The following is a 22,288-nucleotide window of genomic DNA, read 5'->3' as shown; positions in this document are numbered from 1 at the left end:
GGAAATTTCCAATTGTGACTGGGGCCGAATTTCGGCCCTAAATCAGCCCCCAAAACCACTGACTTTTAACATCTAATACATGTGCATTCCATCTTTAGCAAAGAGTTATTTAATAGTAGTATAAGGCGCCTAGATAGGGGGTCAAGTGAGGTCAAATCCAAAATGGCGTCGAATATTATTGAGGTCAAATCCAAACTGGCGTCTGAATAAAGGTAAACAAAGGCAGTATAGACAGAACAAAGTCAAATTTTATTGAATTCAAAGCAAATAAATGAACAAATGAACATATATACAGTGTTTAAAGGAGAAAAATGTTAATAAAGAACAAATTTTTTCACTCGGAAACGTTCATTTTCTGATTTCACACTCGACTTTGTCAACGCCTTTGAGGGTTTGATCCGTGAAATAGATCGAGAAATAATCATTGTCGTTGAACTTCGCGGCCATGGACCATTTTTCAGTGGCTTGTTCCTTCGGTCCTCCGTTCAGATAGATGTTTGGTCCCAGGAGTTTGTTGAGTTCTTTGATGTTGAGTGGTTTTTTCAGCTGAATTTCCCCGCTGATATTGTGGGTTCTTCCGTTTCTGACGAAGCAGAATTTTTTGCAATGTTCGGTGAAGAGTTCCTTGAGACTTTTGAATTTTTCTTCCGTGGCGATTTTGGGTTCGACATAGATGCTCCATGCTTCTCTTGCTTCTCCTGTGGCTGCTGCTTTCACCCATTCGTCGGCTTCGTTGAAAGTTTCTGTCATATCCTTGATGTGGGGGAGGATTTGGTCCAGTATTTCTGCGAATATTTTGACGTTTTCTTTGTTGTCCATCTTGAGTGCGTCGACTTCTGCTTCCATGAGGGCCAATTTTTCTTTAGCTTTTTGGATTTGTTCATCAGCTTTCTGTTGAATTTCTCGGATGAAAGTTGCGGCTTCTGAGGTATCGTATAAGGGAGTGGCTTGTACTTCATCTTTCATTTTCTGGTTGATATTTTCCATTTCTTTGACATGTTCTTTGTATTCTTGGAGCTCTTTTTCTTTTTCTGTCATTTTTTTATCCAGGACTGTTTCTTTATCTTGGAATTTTTTAGCATTGCTGTCCATATAAGTGAACAAATTGGCTTCCATGCGAGTTATCATGTCATCCTTTTGTTGGAGTTCTTTTTCTTTTTCAGCTAGTTTTTTCTCCAATTCCTTGGATTTTTGTACGTAATCGAAGTCGATCCAAGTTTTCATTTCGCATTCCATGCGTTTCATTATTTCTCTGTTTTCTTGGAGATTGTCCTTCAATTCCTGCAGTTCGTTTTCTTTTTCGGTCAGTTTTTCTTCCAGTGCAGTATTTTTCATTTCTGCTCTCTCTAGTTCGTTTTCTATTATCCAATTGAAGGTTTTTAGTTTTTTGTACTCTTCCTCGGAGAAGAATAGGGGAGGAGCTTTTTCTAGTTTGTGGATTTTTTCTTGCAGGTTTTCGACTTCTTCTTCCAGTTTGTCTATTTCTTTATCCTGTTCGTCATTTTCTTTTTCTTGCTCTTCAATTTCTTTTTCTTGCTCTGCGACTTCTTCTTTCAAATCCTGAATTTTCTTAGTGGCTTTTTGATTTTCTTTGATGGCCTTTTGTAGTTCTTCTTTGGTGATCTGCAGTTCCGTTTCCACGTCTCTTTTCTGTTGTAGTTCTGCTTCAGCCTCTTCCTTCATTTTTTCTGCTAGAATGACGTCCAATTTCAGCCTGTTGAACTCGTTTTCTGGGTAATAGTAATCCTTGAGCAGGTCTTGTATTTTGTCGTAGAGGGATTTTGTGCCCGTTCCGGGTCCAAAGGTTCCTGTCACTAAGTGAGGGTTCTTAGCCAGTCTTCTTTTTTCCTGGATGACGATCATTTTGTAGAATTCCTTGTCTTCCTGCTTTTCTCTTTTCAGTATGTCTAAGTAAGTTTCTCCGCCATCATTTCTGGGAGGCTTTAGAAGAAATGCTGGTTTTTCTTCTGTTTCCTCGGAGGATGAGAATCCAAACTTCTTGGCTGGCTCAATCTCAGTCATTTCTTCTTCTTTTGGCTCTTCTTTGATTTCCTTTTCCTCTGCCATGTTGCTGAATTTCTCTCTGATTTTTTCCACGATAAGGTTCTGAAGGATGTCCATTCAATGGTGTGAGGAACTGAAGAGAAACGCTGTGTTATATACCCTCTGTGTACGTGACTTGAGTCAATGTAGCTGCGACATAAACAACAGCTGTGTGACCTAGACAGCTGTGTGACCTAGATTATAATACTCTGACGTAGCTGTCTAGCGACCTTGATATGAGTTCGTAAACATGTTTTGATGAATATAACTATAGCATTATTAAATATTTTTTTCATTTTGGATCCTTCCCTTGAAAGCGAGAGAGATGAATGTAGACGAAAGCATTTTGTTGAATAAATCTCGTTTGTTGAGATATAAGAGAAAGCGATTGATTGATGAAAATTTAAAACTTTTAAAGAAAAAAAAAAGCGGTCAGAAAAGCTGTTAAGAAAAAAGTGGTTTCTGACTTTTACAACGTTAGATTAGACAGGGGGCGACAATCTCGCAAATTTAAAGTGAAACAAAATGTATATACGGTCAGCTTTCGACCTTTCCCTCAGAAATCAGATAGCGGTTTTGTGAAACGTTTATTGAGCGACATGTTGAAAGAAGTGAAAGAGCGCATGCAATGTAATCCTAACGATTATTTGAGATTGAATTTGCGCCATCCCTCTTTAGATTCTGAGATTTGGTATGAATTTACTCAATCAAAGAATTTGAACGAAGCTACTATTTTGAATAAAGTTCAGGCAGTGCAGCAATCGAAAAAAGATTTTACTATTACGGACGGATCTGCTGAATTTGAATTGTTTCACGTCAAATATCCTCAGGGAAGCGGAGGTCAAAAAGTCAGACATCTACATGCTAATAAAGAGAAGTTTAAAAAAGGAAAAAGATCTGTATTGAAAATTAAAAATGTAGGTGATCATCTCTGTCTCCCTCGAGCTATTGTTGTAGCTCGGTTACACAGCCAGCGCCCCTCGGATCCCTTGGAATTGCCCCGTTGGAAAAAACAGTGGGATCGTATTAAAAGGAATGATATTCTTTCCCCCCAGCAGAAAAAAGAAGCTTTAGAGTTGATGAAAAAAGCTCATTGTGATGCTAATTTGCCCTGCGGTCCCTTGGAATGGAACAAGTTACAAGAAGTATTGCTTCCTGAATATCGATTGAAAATATTTCAATTTAAAACGGTCTCTTCTCGACTGAAATTAGAGGCTATTTACAAAGGAAAAGGAAATGGAAAATGTTTGAATGTTTTGTTGAATGATGAACACTACGATACTATTTTGTCTATGCCTGGATTGAGCGAAAAGCAATATTACTGCGATTATTGCGATGTAGGTTATAGTCACATTGAAGATCATAGAGTTAAATGTCCTTACCTTTGTTCTTTTTGTTTGGGGGACACCCCATGTATTTCCGATGGGAGTAGCATTGTTTGTTCTGATTGTAAGGGGTATTTTAAAAGCAAGATTTGTTATCAGAGACATTTAGAGTCTTACAGTAAAAACTCTGAAACTAGTGTATGCAGTTTAATGGATCGATGTTCTCACTGTCAAAAATGGATGAGTAAAAAGTTACTCCCTTATCACAAATGTGGGGACGGAAAATGGTGTAAGATTTGTAGAGAAATGGTCGAGAAAGATCACCAATGTTTTGTTCAAGTCAAACCTACTCTGAAAGAGAGAGGGAAAAAACTTCAAATGTACATTTATTTTGATTTTGAATGTACTCAAGAAAATGGAACTCACGTCCCTAATTTATGTGTAGCTCATCGTGTGTGTCAGTATTGTGATCATTTAAAGGTAGATCAGCCCTGTTCTCACTGTGAACATTTAGGCCCTCGACGCCATTTGTTTCGTGGTTCTGAAACTTTGAAACAATTCATGGAATGGCTTTTTCAGGCCCAGCCTCACGCTACACAAAAAAGTCAATCTCAGCTTTTGCACGAAGGGGCCATTGTCATAGCTCACAATTTCAAGGGATACGATGGGCAATTTATTTTGAATTATTTGGTGCATACTGCATGCATAACTCCCTCGGTGATCATGAACGGAACTAAGATTTTATCGATGGAAGTTCTTGGTTTGAAATTTATAGATTCTTATAATTATTTGCCTTTTGCTTTATCAAAAATGCCTTCGGCTTTTGGATTTGAGGAAATGAAAAAAGGATATTTTCCCCATTTTTTTAATACGGAGCAAAATCAGAATTATGTGGGTCCCTATCCCCCCGCTTCTTATTACAATCCTGACGACATGACTTGTTCTGGACGAAAAGCGTTTTATGATTGGTATCGGCAACAAGAAGGCAAATTGTTTGATTTTCAAAAAGAATTCGTAGATTACTGTATCTCTGACGTAGACATTTTACAACGATGTTGCGCTCAATTTAGAAAGACCATACAGAGTTTGGTACAAGTCAATCCTTTTCAAGAAGCCATTACTTTTGCCAGTACTGCTAATTTAGCCTATCGAAGAGGATTCATGCCGGAAGACAGTATTGCCATCATACCGAATTTGGGATACGACCCAGCCCGACAATTTTCAATGAAAGCTTGTCGATGGTTAGCTTGGATGAGTCGAGACGGGCGGAGGATTTATCATGCTAAAAATGGGGGAGAAATAAATTTAGGGCCCTATACCGTAGACGGGTACGATCCAGAATCGAATACTGTGTACGAATTTCATGGATGTTACTGGCACGGTTGCCCTCAATGTCATTCTGATTTAGAGAATGAAAATCATCCTCATCGAGTCGATTGTACTTACGGGACGTTGTACGAACAGACTTTAATTAGAGAACATCATTTGAGAGAACAGGGGTATAAAGTAGTTTCTATTTGGGAACACGATTTTGATTTGGAAATGAAAAATAATTGTGAATTGCAAGAGTTTGTGGGCAATTTAAATTTTCAAGATCCTTTGAATCCTAGGGAAGCTTTGTATGGGGGGCGCACCAATGCCACGCGTTTATTTTGTACCGAGGGAGACATGAGATATGTAGACGTTTGTTCTTTATATCCTTTTGTTTTGAAACATAGACCTTTTCCCATGGGTCATCCAGAAATCATCACGGAGAATTTTGAGGAGATTTCTAATTATTTCGGGTTGATTCAATGTCAGGTTTTACCCCCTCGGGGTCTCTATCATCCCGTTTTACCCTATCGTACCGGAGGAAAATTATTGTTTCCCTTATGTCGTACTTGTGCCCAAAAACTTTGTCAAGATCCTCAGTATCGCTGTCAGCATACAGATTCTGAACGCTGTATCACCGGAACTTGGGTGACTAGCGAACTTCAAAAAGCCTTAGAATGCGGATACCAGTTAAAGAAAATTTACGAAGTATGGCATTTTCCAGAAAAAAGTCAGGATCTCTTTCGCAGTTACATTGACACGTTTTTGAAAATCAAACAGGAAGCCTCTGGATATCCCCCCGATTGCGAGACCGAGGAACAACGGGTAGCTTACATCCGCGACATATTTGATCGAGAGAAATTGATGTTGAACCCTATAGAAATCGAGAAAAATCCCGTGAAACGAACTATTGCCAAGTTATTTTTGAATTGCTTGTGGGGAAAATTTGCTCAGCGCCTTCAATTACCTAAAATTGAATATTTGAAAGAAGAAGAACAATTGACGAGAATGTTACAGGACAGCACTCTTGAAATCAAAGGAGTTGAGTTATTAAACAACTTAGAACAACCCGAACGAGATTTGATTTTAATTAATTATCTGGAAAAACAAGATTTCATCGAAGACTGCCCCTTTGGACACGTGGTGTTAGCTGCTTTTACTACTGCTCATGCTCGTTTACATTTATACGACACCTTAGAAAAATTAGGAGATCGGGTTCTTTATTTCGATACCGACAGTATTATTTATCAACACGTAGAAGGCTTGTATAATCCTACTATAGTCAATAGTTTAGGAGGATGGACCGACGAATTGGAGGGAGGTCATATTACCAAATTCATGTCTGGTGGCCCTAAGAATTATGCGTTTGAAACAGATACTGGAAAAAGCGTGCAAAAAGTCAAAGGCCTTACTTTGAATCATCGAGCTTCTCAAATCGTAACCATGAAGGCTTTAGAGAAAATGATTTTTAAAGAATTGGATGAAGTGACGGTCACTTATCCTCATAAAATCCAGAGAACCAAGAGACATGAATTATTGACCAAACATTTTACTAAGAAATATCAAATTGTATATGATAAACGGCAGATCATTGATGATTTTAAGACTCTTCCTTTTGGTTATTAAACTTGTTTGTTCGAATAAAATATATGAAAAAATATCACCTCTTGTTTTTTTCTTAGGACCAGAGTCCTCTTTATATATGATAAAATAATAAACAATGGATTTCAAATGCAAAAAAACTTTTAATTGGAAAACTCAGCAAACAAACATACAACATATTTACATGATTTTTGAAAGACATTTAGTAATGAGAAAAAAAACATATTTACCATTAATGATTAAAGAATCCAAAAAAACTTCACATATATACACAGATTGATTTTTTTCACACGGATTTCACACGGATTTCACATATTTTTAATTCTTTCCATGACTCTGCAGACTTGGAGCAGTTTCAGGAGTTCCTCGTTGTTCCCAAGCATTTTCATTTTCAGGTAAGACTGGTAGAGTAATTGTCTTTTAGCATTTCGTAGTTTTTTCCTACTTCTTTCTTCTTCTTGTTTTTCCTCTTCTCTTTTTCTTTTCTCTCCTCCCAAACGGTTGACCATTTTGCTGTATGTTTCGCAATTCAGCCATAATCCCGTCAATTCTTCTTTGGCTTTCCCGTAATCCGTACAAATTTTGTAAACCCCGCTTATTTTGTCTGCTTTGGCTCCCTCGATTTCCTCCAGCTCCTGTTGACTCATGTTCTCTACCAATTTGTCCGTGTTGATTTCTTCTCCCATAGCTTGCATCTCGACCCAGTCACCGTCCTCTTCAGTAGCATTAGCAGTATTGAGATCATTTAATATTTCTTGGAAATCGGATGCGATCTCTTCTATGGGGGTTTGATCAGTTCCCTCCTCCATTTTCTCCACCAGGAAAATTTCTGTCTCCGCCTCTTTTCCTTCTTCTTCTATTTCCTCCTCATCTGTTTCTTCTTCTTTCTCTCTCTCTTCTTCTTTCTCTCTTTCTTCTCCTTTCTTTTCTTCCTCCTTCTCTTCTTCTTCTTCTTCCTTCTCTCCTTCTTTCTCTTTTTCTTCCTCCTTTTTTATCAAATAAAGTTTCTCTGGTTCCATCTTCTCTACTTCCATCGGTTCAAATATTGAGGGAGAACATTCGACTTTTGGCATCAGGTATCCAACACCGCCGTCCGCTAAGGGTACCGCGATTACAGCTCTTATCTCTTCCATTTTATTGTTGCGTTTTACTTTACTGTGGCACTTCCCCATGAAAATTGTGACGAATAATGATTTGAGCTGTCTTTTTATATCCTCTCAATAACGAAAGTAGTTTGTTTCTCGGTACCGGACTACGTGACGTGTCACAGCCAGGTGTTTCATTCACGAGCTGAACTAGGTGCCCTCTCTTGCCAAGTCTGATCGTAACTCTTACAGCATTGACCTTTGTGCGTTTTAGGTTTTTTATAGTTTTCATTGAACCATTGTCTCACGTAGCGATCTGTTTGTTTTGGTGTCCAGTGTTTAGGAAATAATTGTTTTAATACTTTACGGCCTCTTCTATGACGATGATGTAAAAAATAGACACAATATTCCCCGCACACTTTACTTGTAAAATCTTGATAACGCCTTCCATTATATATCATGTGATGACTGTTTCTTTCAATAAATTCTTGAATTTCCTTATACAAGGGGGGAAATCCATAAGAATCGAAATATTCGATCGTATCTCCGTCTAAATATAAACACACCCAATGAGCTCCCGGTTGATCTTGAGGATCTGTGTTTATGACCATGGCTTTTTCTTTAAAATTTAAATGTTTAGGAATGATATCTAGGGCATAGACACCTGCAAAAGAAGATCCTAAATCTGCCTTTAAGACTTTTTTCAATTGATAGGTATCCATTAATAATCAGTGCTGACTTCTCTTTGTTTGTTGATTTCTAGCACGTTATCAAATTCAGCGTAGACTAAACAATTCAGAGTTTCTTGCGTGTTTTCTGCAAATTGAATTTCGATTCTCAAATTTCCTGTTTCAATCAGATGAAACTTGTCTAGCTGTGCCTCCTGATCTTTGGTGAAATCTATACACCACAAGGTGTAGCCGTCTTTATACTCGTCGAAACTAATTCCTGGGGCCCAATCGGCACCGAATTTTCCCAGTCCTTGATACAGGCTCAAGTAAGATCTGAGATACAAGTCGTTCTCGAAATCCGGCTCAAAGGGTCGGGTACTGATGGTTTCTCCGTTGATGGTGACATCTAATCTTTTGACTTTGCAGTTTTTGAAATTGAACGGGTTTTTGTTGGTAGTGCCATTGAAAGCGTCATTACCTACCAGACCCAAAACGATTCGTTTTGGCATTTGCCCTTGAAACAGATGATCGCTGATTTTGGATTGGGTTCCTGTAGGAATGGTGAACGTTTTAACGTCTACCCGTCTTAGGGGATACTTGGCCGTTTCTACGTTCAACCTCTCGTTGACAGTATTCAACACGGCTGCAGTAGGTCTGACTTTTCTGACCCACAGTAACACGTTCAGAAGTTTTATTTTTCCTGTACTCCCTGCATTAGTCATCATGTAAAAATCAGACTTTGTTCGGTTAAATCTCAAACGAATATCTACTCCGTTGGGAATGAATTTGTCCTGTTGAAAGAGATCTAGATACAGACATCGATTAAAGTAATCTTTTTGCTGTTGTCGACGACATTGTGGCGCTTTCTCAACCCGTCGTTTTGAGAACCTGCTGGGTAGGACAGTGCCATATTTGCAGGAGTTATGGTGATTTTGTCACTAGCCACAGTATATTCTGATTTACATAGAGTTGCAGTCGCTGTATTACAATCATCCATATGTCCTGCCGTGTCTTTTTCCCACAGACTGCAAGCAAACATTTGAGAGTCTAAGGTTTCGGGTCTGTAAGAAAGTAATTTCTCTAAATAGGCTTTGTAAGGATAGGTATCTGTTCCTGGGGTAACGATTTTACCATTCAGAGTGAGATCGATTTCTGAGAACAAAGAATGTATGATGTTATTCACGGGAGTGGATTTTCCCGCTAATCCCTCTAAATTAGTGCCATCGGCTTTCGTGAATTTACAAACTATTTGTAAATAAGTCTGTGAGAGATCTATGTATTCGTCTCCCTGCCCCTGAATATCGAATTCAGTGGGAGCTGTGTCGGAATCGAGGGTACTGGAAATGGGATAATATTCCATCCATTTCGATTCTTCCAAGGCTATGTTGGTGGGGGGAACCTGGAACAATTCTAAATTGTCCATCCCACACATGCATGACTCTCTGTGCATCATTTTTGAAGCTTAAAAAAGTGTGTGTGTGTGACTTTTGAATTAAGGTACTCGACTGTCTAGGGTGAGGGGTCTGACTCTCTTTTTATAGGGAATTGGTCAGTCAAAAATATCCATGAGTCTTGCTTTTTTACCTGTTCCCACTTTTATTGTTCTTTTTCTTTTTTTAGTAGGGCCTCCTTTCGCTAGAATTGTTTTCTCTAAAATTTTTTCTGCTTTTTGAATGCCTTCTATGGCTCGGGCAACACCCGCTTCTTTTATATTTTTTCCTTTCAGGACATCTATGCCTGTTTTAGCAGCAGTCTGTATCGCTTGTTTAGTTCCTTCTTTAATGATTTTTTTAGCCCCTCTTTCAATTCCTTTTTTTATTCCTTTTTTAATTCCTCTTCTTAATAGCGATCGGGTTCCCTTTTTAATTAATTTAGGGAGTTGTTTCATTCCTCCTTTGACGAGGTCACTGACTACTCCTTCGCCTCTTTGTTTTCTTCTTTTTCTTCTTCTTCTTGTCCCACTACCCCATTGATTTGGCATTAAGAGATTAACTTTTCGTTCAATAGCTGAGGCTAGCTTATTTTTTATCATTGGTATCACTTTACCACTAAGCACTGAACCTATGATAGGAGATCCCATAAGGGGAAGCTTTTGTCTTAGAAGACTATCGGCTAAAGGAACAGCAATATTTTTAAGTCTATTACTACTCCTGACTCTTAAATTATGTAAAATGGTATTTTTACTGGTGTTCAGGCCTTGAGTTAGGGCATCTCTAATGGCTGCCCCATGTAAAAAAGCATTTTTACTGACGTTAAAACCTTGTTTTAGGGCATCAGTCACAAAACCTTGTCCCGTTTGTTTGTTTTTTTTCTTTCTTATCAAACCCCCAACAAAATCTCCGACGAGAGGTGCTAAGGCACTGGCCGCTACGGACCCTCCTAATTTAAGGAGAGTACCTAAGCCTCCGTGACCTCTTTGGTGTAATAATCCGCTATAAACATCCATCAAGACTGAAAAATATACTTAGTGATTTCTCTTTTTATATCATTTTTGAATTAGGGTCTGTTTCTATATCTGTATCTTCTTGCTACTATTCTTCTTCCTCTCCCTCGTTGAGGGAGTAATCTAGAAGAAATTCTAGAAAGTGCCATTCCTGCTACCGTGGGGGCAAGAGCACTCATTAGAGCTGGTAGTAATTGTACAAATCCTCCTTTCTGACCCCTTCTTCTTCGTCTATGTCTATAGGCCATGTTGATTGATAATGAGGTCAAATTATAAATAACTCTCTATTTATATACTCTCAATATCGTCTGATACATTCAATACACCAACTAAATATCAAAATTGTCGATATCGTTAGAGTAACAATCAGAATCCACAGCTCAATGTTTAAAAGACTTTTTTAAAATGAAGTTTTATCACCGTTCTTCCACTTAAAAAAGGAAATACGGCTCCTAAAGGAGTTCTGATCTGAATGTCAATCATGTCAAAATGTTTCTTACTCAATTTCAAATATTCTACTCTTCTGGGTTCCCACGTAAATTGGTATTGATCCCAACTTGGGGGGTAACTTGCGTTGATGGGGACCACTCTCAGCAATTTTAATTGATTAGATCCTACGATCTGGGGTTCTACGATGTCGCAGTAAATGAATAATTGTTTCAGGTTTACTGATAAGTCAAGGCTGTAACGAGGATGATAAGCCACGTTGATCCATTTGGTATGACCAGCCCCTAACTCTGCATCTTTCTTTCCATCAGCATGATTGTACATTGTAGCTAAAGCAATAAATTTGCCAACGTCATGGTTACTTTCAAGAAAAAGAGCAGCATCATCAAATCCAAATTTATAAGCTAAGGAGATAGGAAAACGAATGGCAAAAAGGCATTCTTCACGTAATTTCCTTCCATTGATATGATACTCTAATCGGTCAAAAGTCTTGTCGTGAAACAACTGCAGATTATTGTTAGATAGTATTCTCTCTTCTATTTTTTCTGTTTGTTTAGCTAATGCTTTTCTTGCCTCGTCTGCACTTAAATTTAATAGCTGATCTTTTGTCAATCTTTGTTGTGGAACACCGCCACCACACTGTATCCACAGTCTTCTAAACGTTCGTTGCAGACCCAGATTGATTTCATTAATCAGTTCGTCAACATTAGCATACTCTCCACTTTTAAAAAAAATTCTATGAATGGTCATTTTCGTATCCTCGGGTGGGATTTTTTTATTAGCATCGCTTTTCTTAAAATTATTATTATAAAAAGAGTCCTTCCAGGCGGTCATAGGTAAGATATTTTTCAGATTTACAGCCTTTAATTGTTCATCTCTAAATCGCTCAGTTTTGCCTTGGTCTGGATTATCTATCATGTTTTCATATTTGTTTTCAAAGAGTACATCTATATAGGCCTCGCTTTCTGAAATGTTTTCAATACTACTGGGATATTGAACTTCAGTGAGACCCACTTCCCATTCACCATCCGTTAAATCTACGGTTTGAGGTAATAACGTTTTAAATTGGGCCAGAGTATTTTCTGGAAATGTTTTATAGGACCCATCACTGGGTAAAGTCATGAAAAAACCTTCTCCTGCATCCATGATCAATTCAAAATGAATAAAAAAATAAAATTACAAGTTTATTTATATATGAACAAATTTTAATTCAAACATACAACACAAATTCAGAAAAAAAGTTTTTTTAAACATGAGAAAGTTTTTTTAACATTCACTTCGTCTCCATGTCTTCATTTTTCTCTTCCATGACCCTCTCCATTTTCTGGGCGGCTTTTTCATCAATCTCGGGAAAATTCTTTTCTTCTTTTTGGACTGCGGGTTCAAAGGGAGGAAGATTTTCAAGGGGAAAAGGTTTTCTCATATACAGGTACTCGACAGGGTCACAACAATCCACATAAGAGTATCCAGCTCTTCTAAATTTTTTCAATTCCATTAAAGTTTTCCCCAGTCGGTTTCCCCATTTCGATTCGTACATGGTCCACATTGGGTCCTGACGGTAAAAGGCTGCTTTTATTTTGTACTTGTACTGGTTATACTGGGTTTTTCCAAAGACCAGAAAGTGTTTAGGCAATACGACTCTCTTGTACAAATAAGCCTGATCATGCTCTCCCATTAAATCACGCTCCTTTAAAAAATCTTTGTAACAGGCGGTCTTGGAAGGTAGCCATTCTCCCTTGTGAGAAGGCTTCTTGTCTGTTCTTCCGTGGTAGGCACATTCAATTTTCCAACGATATTGATATCTTCGACTCATTTTGGTCAGTATGCCGATAACAGCTCAGAGTGTTCTTTATATGGAGGTTTTTTCAAGGTTAAATGACGTCAATAAGGGACCCCCAGGTGTCAGGTGTTGTTTGTTGTTATTGTTATGGTAGATCATGTTTAGACTTGGGAGGGCTGGGACTGGGCATAATGTACCCCATGACCGAGCTAAGAATAACCATCCAGAAATCTCGATTCGTATCGTGTAAGGCTAACATTGCAATAGAGGCAATAATTAAAGTAATACAAATCAATAATTGAGCAAAAAAGATAATTTCAGCTCTAGGTATTTTTCCACAGCATAGTTTCCAATGTTCTATTTTGGAAGAATGAGATCCGATTGGGGTATCCATGAATCAAAACTGGAAGGATATCCCTTCCAACTCACTTTGACAAGAGAAATGGATTTTTTTCCAACCCGTCCCTTTTTATAGCCTAAAATTTCATCCACTTCATAGACTTCGTCTTTTTTAGTCACTTTCTGTAATTCAGATTCGTAAAAAGTGCCTTCTAATTCTTCTCCGCTAAAATCTTTTACCTTATATCTATAAGGTACAGATTCCTGGATTAAACGAGATACTTTAAATATCTCTCGAGTCCAATTCGGTAAATAACCTTTTTCAAAGGTACGTTTAGCTTTACTGATTCTCACTCGATCTCCGTCTTTAAACTTAGGTTTTTTAAGACTTATTTTCTTATCGTACAATGTTTTCCACACTTCTAACACATTGGAGGAATTGACCTCAGCAGGAGCTCTCTTGATACTTCGATGGTAACTGTGATTATAAGCATATACTAAATCGGGTAAAATATCCACATAACGTCGAGTTTTTTGACGAGTGAAATACCGCCACATTCTTCCTTTCAGAGTACGTTGAAATCGTTCTACGATACTGGCTTTAGTTTCTGCATTTCGGGTAGTAAAAAAATGAATGGATTTAAAAGCACTTATAAATTCCTTGTTGGTAAATTCCCGTCCTTGATCTGATTGAATGCGAAGAGGTTGTCTGCCGTCTTGTTTAATAATTTCCTTTAATCCCCGAATCATTTCTTTTCCCGATTTCTGTTTTATGGGTACTACCCAGGCATATTTAGATAACACATCAATAGCACACAGTAAAAAAGTATAACCGTCATTGTCTTTTTTTAATTGAGAGACATCCGCTAAATCTAATTGCCATTGTTCGTCGATACCGGTCACTCTCGTTTGTCCTCTAATAAATTTTCTTTTTATGGGTTTATGCAGAGTATAAGCTTCTTGTTCTTTGAGCCATTTTCTAATTTCAGATAAAGAAATAGAATAGCCTTTGCTCCGTAATTGGCGATATAATGACTGTACTCCGCCATACCCTGTTTTAGGATCATAATAAATATTTTCTAACACAGAGTCTATATTCTTTTCTTTTTTCTCTTCTTTTTTTATTTTCTTAAGACGTCCCATCTAAGAGCTTTTCTTTGTCTTCCTATACCAGAGGGTTCAGAGGGAGAAAAAACGTAGTCTAAGATGTCACCTTTTTTCTTTCTTTTAGGAGTCATAAAAGTACTACTAGGGGTAATACTAGAGGCATCGTGAAATCCAGTATCATCATCCTCATCATCATATTCTTTTAGGGGAGCAAGGGCTCTAGGTGTTATAGGGGTACTGATTTTTCCCGGTCTTTCCATAGCTTTTATAACGTTAGGATTTACCACATATTCTCTAGGGACTTTGGTTTCTTTCAAAGCTTGAGCAAATTCATTAGAACCTGGCAGTGGAGGTAACCTAGCACTAGATTTAGTTTTCATTGTATTGGTAACTAAATCTACGATATTAGAACCAGGGATGGGTTCTCCTCGATAACTAATTTCTCCATCGTCGTTCCATTGTATGACATTAGATTTTTTAAGGTGATCTAAAAGAAGCCCTGCTTTTCTTTGCATTTTACTAGAAACACTTCTGATTACTTGCGAATCCATTTCCCTGGTTTTAGGAACAGCAACAGCAGGAGTAGCATCATCGGGGGCAGCAGCACCATCAGCAGCAGGGGCACCATCAGCAGCAGTAGGGGAAGGGGTAGCAGCAGCGGCAGCAGCGACAGCAGCAAGAGGATTTTGTTGAATACGAGCTTGAGCTAAATAATTTCGATACCGGTATAATTGTTGCCCATACAGAGCTGCTTTTTCTTCAGGGGTCAAATCTGTTCTCGATTCAATCTGATCTAATTGTTGTCCTAACCCAATAGCAGCATTAAATTCGGGAGATTTAGGTAATTTACCTTTTAATTCCAATAACATACTCTCGGGAATTAATACCATTTTACGACTCATTTTGGTACAAATTCTAGAATTTTCCTTAAAACTAAATTAAGAAGAGACCCTCCTTTTTGTTTCACCAACAATTGTCTTCTTTTTTTATTACTCTGAGGTTTGACTAGTTTTCTCAAGATGTGCTTCTTAGTAGAGAGTTCTTGCTTCTGAGAAGGGGACAAAGGAATGTTACCTTTTAATAGGTTATAAACAACCTCACAAATTTTATGAATGCAATCACCACTGCAATTTTTTAACACTTCATTTCTTAATTTCTCTGAGGTTTCAGGAGACACTAAGACTTGAAACATAGGCATGTGAGGTCTCAACCGGCATTCACAAGAATTATTTTTAACTGCTTTTTTAACTGCTTTCTTGGTCTTCTTCTTATTATCTGAAGCCATGATGAAAAACTGATAAAAATCTCTTTTTTAAACGTCTTTTATAGGGAATTTTTTTTTTTATCTATTCAAAAAGGTACTGATAGAAGGAAGATGAGCAGTAGCCATATGACGATCGTAATTTTCTTTCAATCGGAATCCAACACCATCGTGAGGGCAAAAATATTTTAAACCTTTCAATCCTTTATTCACCGGATCAGGATCATAAACTTTCTCCCATGGTTTTTTTAACCCCGCAAAAGGATCTTTGGCTTTCTTCTTTAATTTCAGAGAGGGTCTACGCTTAGGGGTAGAGGCAACAGGCACTTCAGGAGATACAGGTCCCGTTAAAGGGGAGAAAGGAAGAATGTGATCAAATACTGAGGGTGACGGAGAAGATCTTACGGGGGTAGACGTCAATATATTGTCACTGGTTCTAGCAGCTCCTATGGGTCCTGTCATAGCCCTATCCATTATCTGAACGGCTTTATCGTCCATGTAGGGGAGAGTAGCATCTAAATTTTCATCTTGATAAGATACACTAGGGGTTACAAGACTTGCAGGGCTTCCAGGGGTGGGGTTCTGATAAGGCAATCTAACCATCAATTGCATCTTACCCCCAGGAGTTCTAGTTATCTTATCCATGTTAGGGGGTTGAGGTGGGGCTTGATCTGTTTGACCTTGTCGATGTAAATCTACTTGCTCCTGAATCCAATCAGGTAAGTCTTTTCTCAGAGGAGGAGTTTTTACAAAATCTTTTATATTTAATTTCTGAGTTATTTTCTTCTTTGATTTACTCTTTGCTTTACTCTTTCTAGGTTTAGCAATTCTCTCTTTACCCAGATTCCATTTCAACAAGTGACGAATGATCACCCCACCTAAAAATCCAGCACCTCCTCGTTTCAAAATCGCTTTTAATCTATTATCATCATTGACATGTTTATTAGCAATGACGCTCAAATCTTCTCGATGTTTATCGATAAAACGTTGAGTTTGCTTATCGATAGGAATAGTCCCTTTCAGCAAATTCTTAGCCCCAATCAAAAACCATTTCAATAAAGTCTTACGACTTAACTCGATGATCTCTTGTCTCTTTTCTGGATCTTTTTCTCCCTGCAAAAGTTTCAGGAGTCTCAAAATTTTCTTTTGTCCTGCCATGGTGTTCCAAGTCAAAATGATATAAATCGTACGTCACCTTTTATTTATATTTCTCTTGGCATGTACACCACTAAATTCTCAAACATTTGACTTCTCAATCTCAATTCATCGGGAGTCTGTGAACTCAAATCTACTAACAGATATCCGTGAGGGATGCGAGTAGCATCTAAATAAGCTGACATTAAATTAGGCATATCTATTTGTCGACTCAAAACCGTGATTTGAGATTTGTCTCTGGGATTTTTAAACAACACCATGTAATGAGTATTCAAACTAATCGTCCGGTGTTGAACGGCTCGATCAAATACATTTTGAGTAATGTAAATCACACTGGTGTTACGGTGATGAGCTTTGCGAGTAAACCAATCGACAATAGATTCGATGGCTTTCCCTCCCATCATATCATCAAAAATTAAAAGGTGGCGTAGGCTAAAATCACTCACTAATTCCTCGTCGTTTTCTGGTATATCGCGAATAAACTTAACTTGATCTTTTAAACTTTCATAGGCCGGTTGCCATTCTCGATAACACCAAACTATTCTGTCTGGGGGAGGGGAGATCCAATGTTTATTTAATATTAAGTTTTTTACAAATTCTGTTTTCCCCGATTTTGAAGGACCCGCTACCACCATAGTAAATTCGTGTTTCAATTGAAAAGGAGAGAGTGAATCGTAAGAATACATGATTGGGTATGAGGGAAATGTGACTGGTGTTTCATATTTTATTTCATATTTTATTTCTACTGCATTGTACTAGATAGCATCTTTTCGAAAAATATGGGTGGCCCTGAAAAGGGCCGTTTGGTTTTTAGGCTAGATGTTATAGCCTTCAAGCTGCCTGGGACTGGTGATGGAGCTGCTGGACTGCCTCTAATATTCCCCCCGGAATCGACAAACGGGGCAGGGGTTGATAGATTGGTATACACCAACCACACACACACAACACACCTTCATTGTCTGACAATTCTGACACTGTATCTGGAGATGTTCGTCCTCCCCGTAACAAATAATGCATTCTCCTCTATCTTCCTTGGGGGCTTTTCTGCTCCAGCTAGGCGTTATCGTTAAGTGACTTCTGTGGTCCTCTGGGTGGCGGCTGTGCTGGTAAAGTTCCATCAGAAGGTCAGGGGATGGAGATCTTGAAGGTCCAGGAAGTGGCGGTGACGGGGTCCTCGAAGGTCCCGGAAAGGTCTGTACCATGGGCGGCGGAGAGGGAGGAGACTGGATATTGGGAATAAAGTCTGAGAAGAGACTTCTGGCTCGCCCAAACGGTAAAGACGGTCTCCCAAAAGCGGAGTCCTCTGATGGTATAGAGGGTCTGGCATAGGGGGCTCCTCTTCCCCGTCCCACGGGTCTGGGTGGGGATGGCGCTCTCCTCCTGCTCCTGACTCGAGCGCGGTGGGGCTCCGGAGCTGGCTGAAGGGGTGGATTGCTCGCTGAGAATGCTGGCACCGGTGGTCTGGGTGGTTGATTATTCGGACAGCTGGAGGGCAAGGCAAATTGGTGGTCTTGTCTCGCCACGAAAAATGACCGCTCACACTCCAGTCGATCAGGTGAATGAGGACGGGGAGATGGTGTAGTCCTCTTGGTGGGGGTGTCAGTGGGTGAGTAAGGTTCAGAACTATCAGGACTGGCCGGGGACTCGGCTACCGTTGGACTCACAGGACTACTCAAAATGGGACCTGGTCTGGGACTGGCTACTTGTCTGGGACTAGTTCCGCTGGATACTTGTCTGGGACTGGCTACTTGTCTGGGACTAGTTCCGCTGGATACTTGTCTGGGACTGGTTACGCTGACTCCTGGCGGCGGCGGTCTTGTAGGGGGCACTCCTGGCGGCGGCGGCGGCGGTCTTGTAGGGGGCACTCCTGGCGGCGGCGGCGGCGGTCTTGTAGGGGGCCTCTCCATTCTTCTTTGAACACTGGGTTGCAGTTCTCGAAGTAGGATTGGTCTAGGGGGTAAAAACTCGCCCTCCTCAACATTATCCACGGGGTTGTCGTCTCTCTCAAACATATGGAGAGGGCGAAAACTTACTCTCTCATATGATTGTTGCTGGGCATCCCATACGTAATCCCAAAGTTCCAATACTTGGCGACTGAACAAGGGGGGATAGCTGACGCTAACAGGAACAAATGATGACATCTTTTAAGTGATAGCTGCAAATACTAGGTAACTAGTGAAGTGCGGGGATAGAAAACGCCACTATTTACGATAAGAAGGCGGAGCTTAACAAAAGGGCGGAGTTTCAACCCAACTAAATGACAGTTGTCTAGGAAATCAGAGTTCACAATAGTTCAAGTACCTTGAAATCGACAGTTTCAGCACGCGCTGTGGCTATGACGTCATATCATTGGTTTTAACTCTTTTGCACTCAAGATACACCATAGAAAAAATTTTTTTGGTAAATCAATTTTTATTAACATAATAACTCAAATAAAAAACACATTTTAACTCAGAACACAAAACATATTAAATCAACTTCAATTTTTTTAATCAAATGTCCAGGCACACTAAAAAGTTCGTAACCGTTGTAAGGAGTACGCCAAAACCAGGTATACAATTCATAGCGTTTTCTTAAAAGCGGATCAAGGAGATGGCTCATCTCTTCAATACGCCGTTCAAATCGAATCCGGTCTACTGCAGCGGTCATCCATTCGCTCGTCCGATCCTCGTTAGGAACTTCGTAAATTTTCAATTCAGGATCAAATCTTACTTTTTTTATTGGGTTTCTTGGGTTTCTTGTTTTAACACATCCACGTCCGGGACAATGGCTTCTTCGTCCATGGGCTGAGCGTCCTCGCTGTCGTCCTCTACAATCAAACATTGAGGCATGTCCAGATTTCTCTTTAGTTTCATGTAGGCAAACTCTAAAGCCGCAATTTTCATTTGATCGATCTGTCGAATTATGTGAGAACATTCTCGTCCTTTTCGGGTAAACATTCTCTTCATACAATTCCATTCCTGATATTCTTTTAGAGTCACCCCGGTTAATTTCAGCAGCAACCCTGGTTTGGCTCCCTCCGCAAACCAATAAATCGTCGGCAATCTTCCGGGATTCGCGTTTTCCGCAATCATTATCAGTACTTTCTGAAGCCATCTCAGGTTGTCGATTTGTTTGCTCATCTCCACGATCTGTTTCAATCTCTGTCGTTTCTCCCCGGTCGCCAACGCGTTCCATTTCGTCACCAACAAATACCCTTCAAAGGAAAATGAAGCAATATCCATATTTGCTCTAGTATCATACTCTTTTGAAATGATAAAAAACCCTCTATTATATACCCTCAGACAAACATGTTTACGAACTTTTTCTCAAGGCCACTACACACCTGCAGGTGTTTACGTCAAACTCACTTGTTTTTTAGGTCAAACAGCTACAGAGATTTTAACAATAACAACTTCAGTCACGTAAACAACGAGGGTATATAAGACAGGCCTTTTTATTAAATAAAATCATTCTATAAAAATCATGAACTATGATCCATCTCTCTTGACCCAGTCGCAGGATCCCGTAGCCTTAGAAATGGCTGCATATGATCAAGAGGATCCCTCATACATGAGCAAGGAAGACTTCGGAATTATAACTACCACTCAAGAAGGAATTCTGAATACCATGCAAGTCATGAGCAATGAAATTGCTAATCATACCGACGTCATCTTGAAAAAACTTCAAAAAGGAATTCTGGATATCCTCGAAGTCATGACCAGTGAAATTAGTAATCATACCGATATCATCTCGCATAAAATTCAAGAAATACAGCAAAAAAAAGCAGGAATGACTACCGTTTATAAATGCTATACCTGCGGAGAGGAAGGACACTTTTCACCCAAATGCCCTCACAAAGAAGAATACCAAAAGAAAAAAAAAAACTAACAGCGCCGAAGAAATCAAACCAAAATTTACCTGCTTCACTTGCGGAGAACAAGGACATTATTCTACCAACTGTCCTGAAAAAGAAAACGTAAAACCAGCACCAACTAAATCCAACGAATGCTTCAATTGCGGGGAAGAAGGACACTGGGCTAATAAATGCCCACACGAAAAACAGAAAAAGAAAACAACAGCACAAAAAAGAAGCGCTTGCTATACTTGCGGAGAAACAGGCCATTGGACCAAGGACTGCCCAAAAATCGAAGAAGTCATTCAAACTTCCGATATTGAAGATAATGAACCACCCAAGAAAATCAAAAAAGAGAGAAAAAAACCAACCAAAAAAGCTAAAAAAGAAGACTGGGACGAGGAAATGAAAATCGAACAAAAAATACCGGGACGAATGAAGAGAATCAACAATCAAAACATGTTCGTGGAGGAACCCGACCTCGATTAAAAACCGAAATCCGTGAAAGAAAAGGATTATTTCTTCAATGTAAATACGTTTAATAACTTTAACTTTAACCGTTTATCATTATTGTCTTGTTCTAATTGCATGTTTTTCATTCAATAAATTCGTTTTCACTCTATACTGCCTTTGTTTACCTTTATTCCGACGCCATTTTGGATTTGACCTCAATAATTTTCGACGCCATTTTGGATTTGACCTCAGTTGACCCCCCTATCTAGGCTATCTAGGCTCGCCTTATACTACTTTTAATGTTAAGTACATGTGTACTCCTAACTCGCGCTCAAGATAAAACATTTCACTTACAGGTGAAATATATCTCTAGTTCAAGATCATCACATTCTTGTCACAACAGTGATTATTTTAAGTTCATTATCATGATCTCTGTAGTAGGTGAAATATATCTCTAGTTCAAGATTATCACATTCTTTTTACAATAGTGATTACCTGAAGTTCATTATTATGATCTCTGTTGCAGGTGAAATATATTTCTAGTTCAAGATTATCCCATTCTTATTACAATAGTAATTATCTTAAGTTCGTTATCATTATCACTTTGTAGGTGAAATATATATCCAGTTCAAGATTATCACATTCTTGTTACAACAGTGAATATCTTAAGTTCATTATTATGATCTCTGTTGTAGGTGAAATACATCTCTAGTTCAAGAGTTCACATTTCTTTTACAAATGGAAAACACTTTTGTTACAAGAGTATCATTAACTCAGTTGTAATGTAAAGCATATCATATTCAACATTTTTACATCTCAATTGCAAACGTTAAACATTGTAAGGAGATTGGAACATGAAATACTAGTAATGTCAATACTCCAAAAACATCTTAAATATAAAGATGAGGATTTAAGATGTTCATTTATCTTATTTGTGACCTACGTCACATGCCATTTTTTAAAAAATATGAGGCCCCAAACAAAAATGATAATTTCCTGAAATTATTGCTTGGCATAGAAATTGCTTAACTGCAGAAATCAAACAGATATTTACAGTTTAAACTGTTACTTTGTTATGATTTCAATACAGTATGAAGTTGAACACATATAGTGACTATAAAAGTAATATCCAAGTCAGAGTTTAAAAAACCTTCTTAACTGATGCCAGTACATAATGAATACAACAGCAAATGTAAAGATTGTTACAAAATTTTAGAGCAATCAAATCAAAACGCAAATAAAAAAAAAAGTAATATTAGACTTTGCATACAAATAGATATACATTTAATGTTTCATATAAAAGTAAAAAAGTAGGGGTCACATCTTAATAAATTGAGATATGACATGAAATAAGCTAATTTTAAGCAAAAATCGAGTTTTTTTTCTTGACTTCTATGAAATATAAGCTAAATATGCCAAAAATTATCGACT

General features: G+C 38.5%; 4 protein-coding genes across 4 annotated transcripts; all 4 read right to left on the bottom strand.

The window, feature by feature from the left end:
• Positions 1–348: 348 nt before the first annotated feature.
• LOC128173738 (golgin subfamily A member 6-like protein 2) lies at positions 349–2,106 on the bottom strand. Its single transcript, XM_052839395.1, has one exon. The coding sequence runs from the start codon at positions 2,065–2,067 to the stop codon at positions 349–351; it is 1,719 nt and encodes a 572-aa protein (XP_052695355.1). The 5' UTR covers positions 2,068–2,106.
• A 5,981-nt stretch (positions 2,107–8,087) lies between these two features.
• Positions 8,088–8,759, bottom strand: LOC128174902 (uncharacterized protein F54H12.2-like). The gene has a single exon (XM_052840327.1). It carries the CDS (start codon positions 8,757–8,759, stop codon positions 8,088–8,090), a length of 672 nt encoding a protein of 223 aa, XP_052696287.1.
• Positions 8,760–8,842: 83 nt separating this feature from the next.
• Positions 8,843–9,469, bottom strand: LOC128174901 (uncharacterized protein F54H12.2-like). The gene has a single exon (XM_052840326.1). The coding sequence runs from the start codon at positions 9,467–9,469 to the stop codon at positions 8,843–8,845; it is 627 nt and encodes a 208-aa protein (XP_052696286.1).
• A 4,698-nt stretch (positions 9,470–14,167) lies between these two features.
• On the bottom strand, positions 14,168–18,710 carry LOC128174900 (titin-like). Its single transcript, XM_052840325.1, has 4 exons — positions 17,520–18,710; positions 15,628–16,119; positions 15,147–15,201; positions 14,168–15,003 (listed from the first exon to the last, which is right to left on the bottom strand). The coding sequence occupies exons 1-4, from the start codon at positions 18,708–18,710 to the stop codon at positions 14,168–14,170; spliced, it is 2,574 nt and encodes an 857-aa protein (XP_052696285.1).
• Between the last annotated feature and the right edge of the window lie 3,578 nt (positions 18,711–22,288).

The sequence above is a fragment of the Crassostrea angulata genome, chromosome 2, assembly GCF_025612915.1.
Source record: "Crassostrea angulata isolate pt1a10 chromosome 2, ASM2561291v2, whole genome shotgun sequence".
NCBI lineage: Eukaryota > Metazoa > Mollusca > Bivalvia > Ostreida > Ostreidae > Magallana > Magallana angulata.
Note: the sequence above shows the minus strand (reverse complement) of the source record. Positions and strands in the feature narration are given on the sequence as shown.

Excerpts from the sequence above, each read along its gene's own strand:
- LOC128173738 (XM_052839395.1), bottom strand. The coding sequence starts at position 2,067 with ATGGCAGAGGAAAAGGAAATCAAAGAAGAGCCAAAAGAAGAAGAAATG.
- LOC128174901 (XM_052840326.1), bottom strand. The coding sequence starts at position 9,469 with ATGTGTGGGATGGACAATTTAGAATTGTTCCAGGTTCCCCCCACCAAC.
- LOC128174902 (XM_052840327.1), bottom strand. The coding sequence starts at position 8,759 with ATGACTAATGCAGGGAGTACAGGAAAAATAAAACTTCTGAACGTGTTA.
- LOC128174900 (XM_052840325.1), bottom strand. The coding sequence starts at position 18,710 with ATGTCATCATTTGTTCCTGTTAGCGTCAGCTATCCCCCCTTGTTCAGT. Across the intron at positions 15,202-15,627 it reads AAGTTTATGATCCTGATCCG|AAGCAAGAACTCTCTACTAA; the intron begins GTGAATAAAGGA and ends TCCCCTTCTCAG. Across the intron at positions 15,004-15,146 it reads AAAACTAGTCAAACCTCAGA|GTAAATTACCTAAATCTCCC; the intron begins GTAATAAAAAAA and ends TGGAATTAAAAG.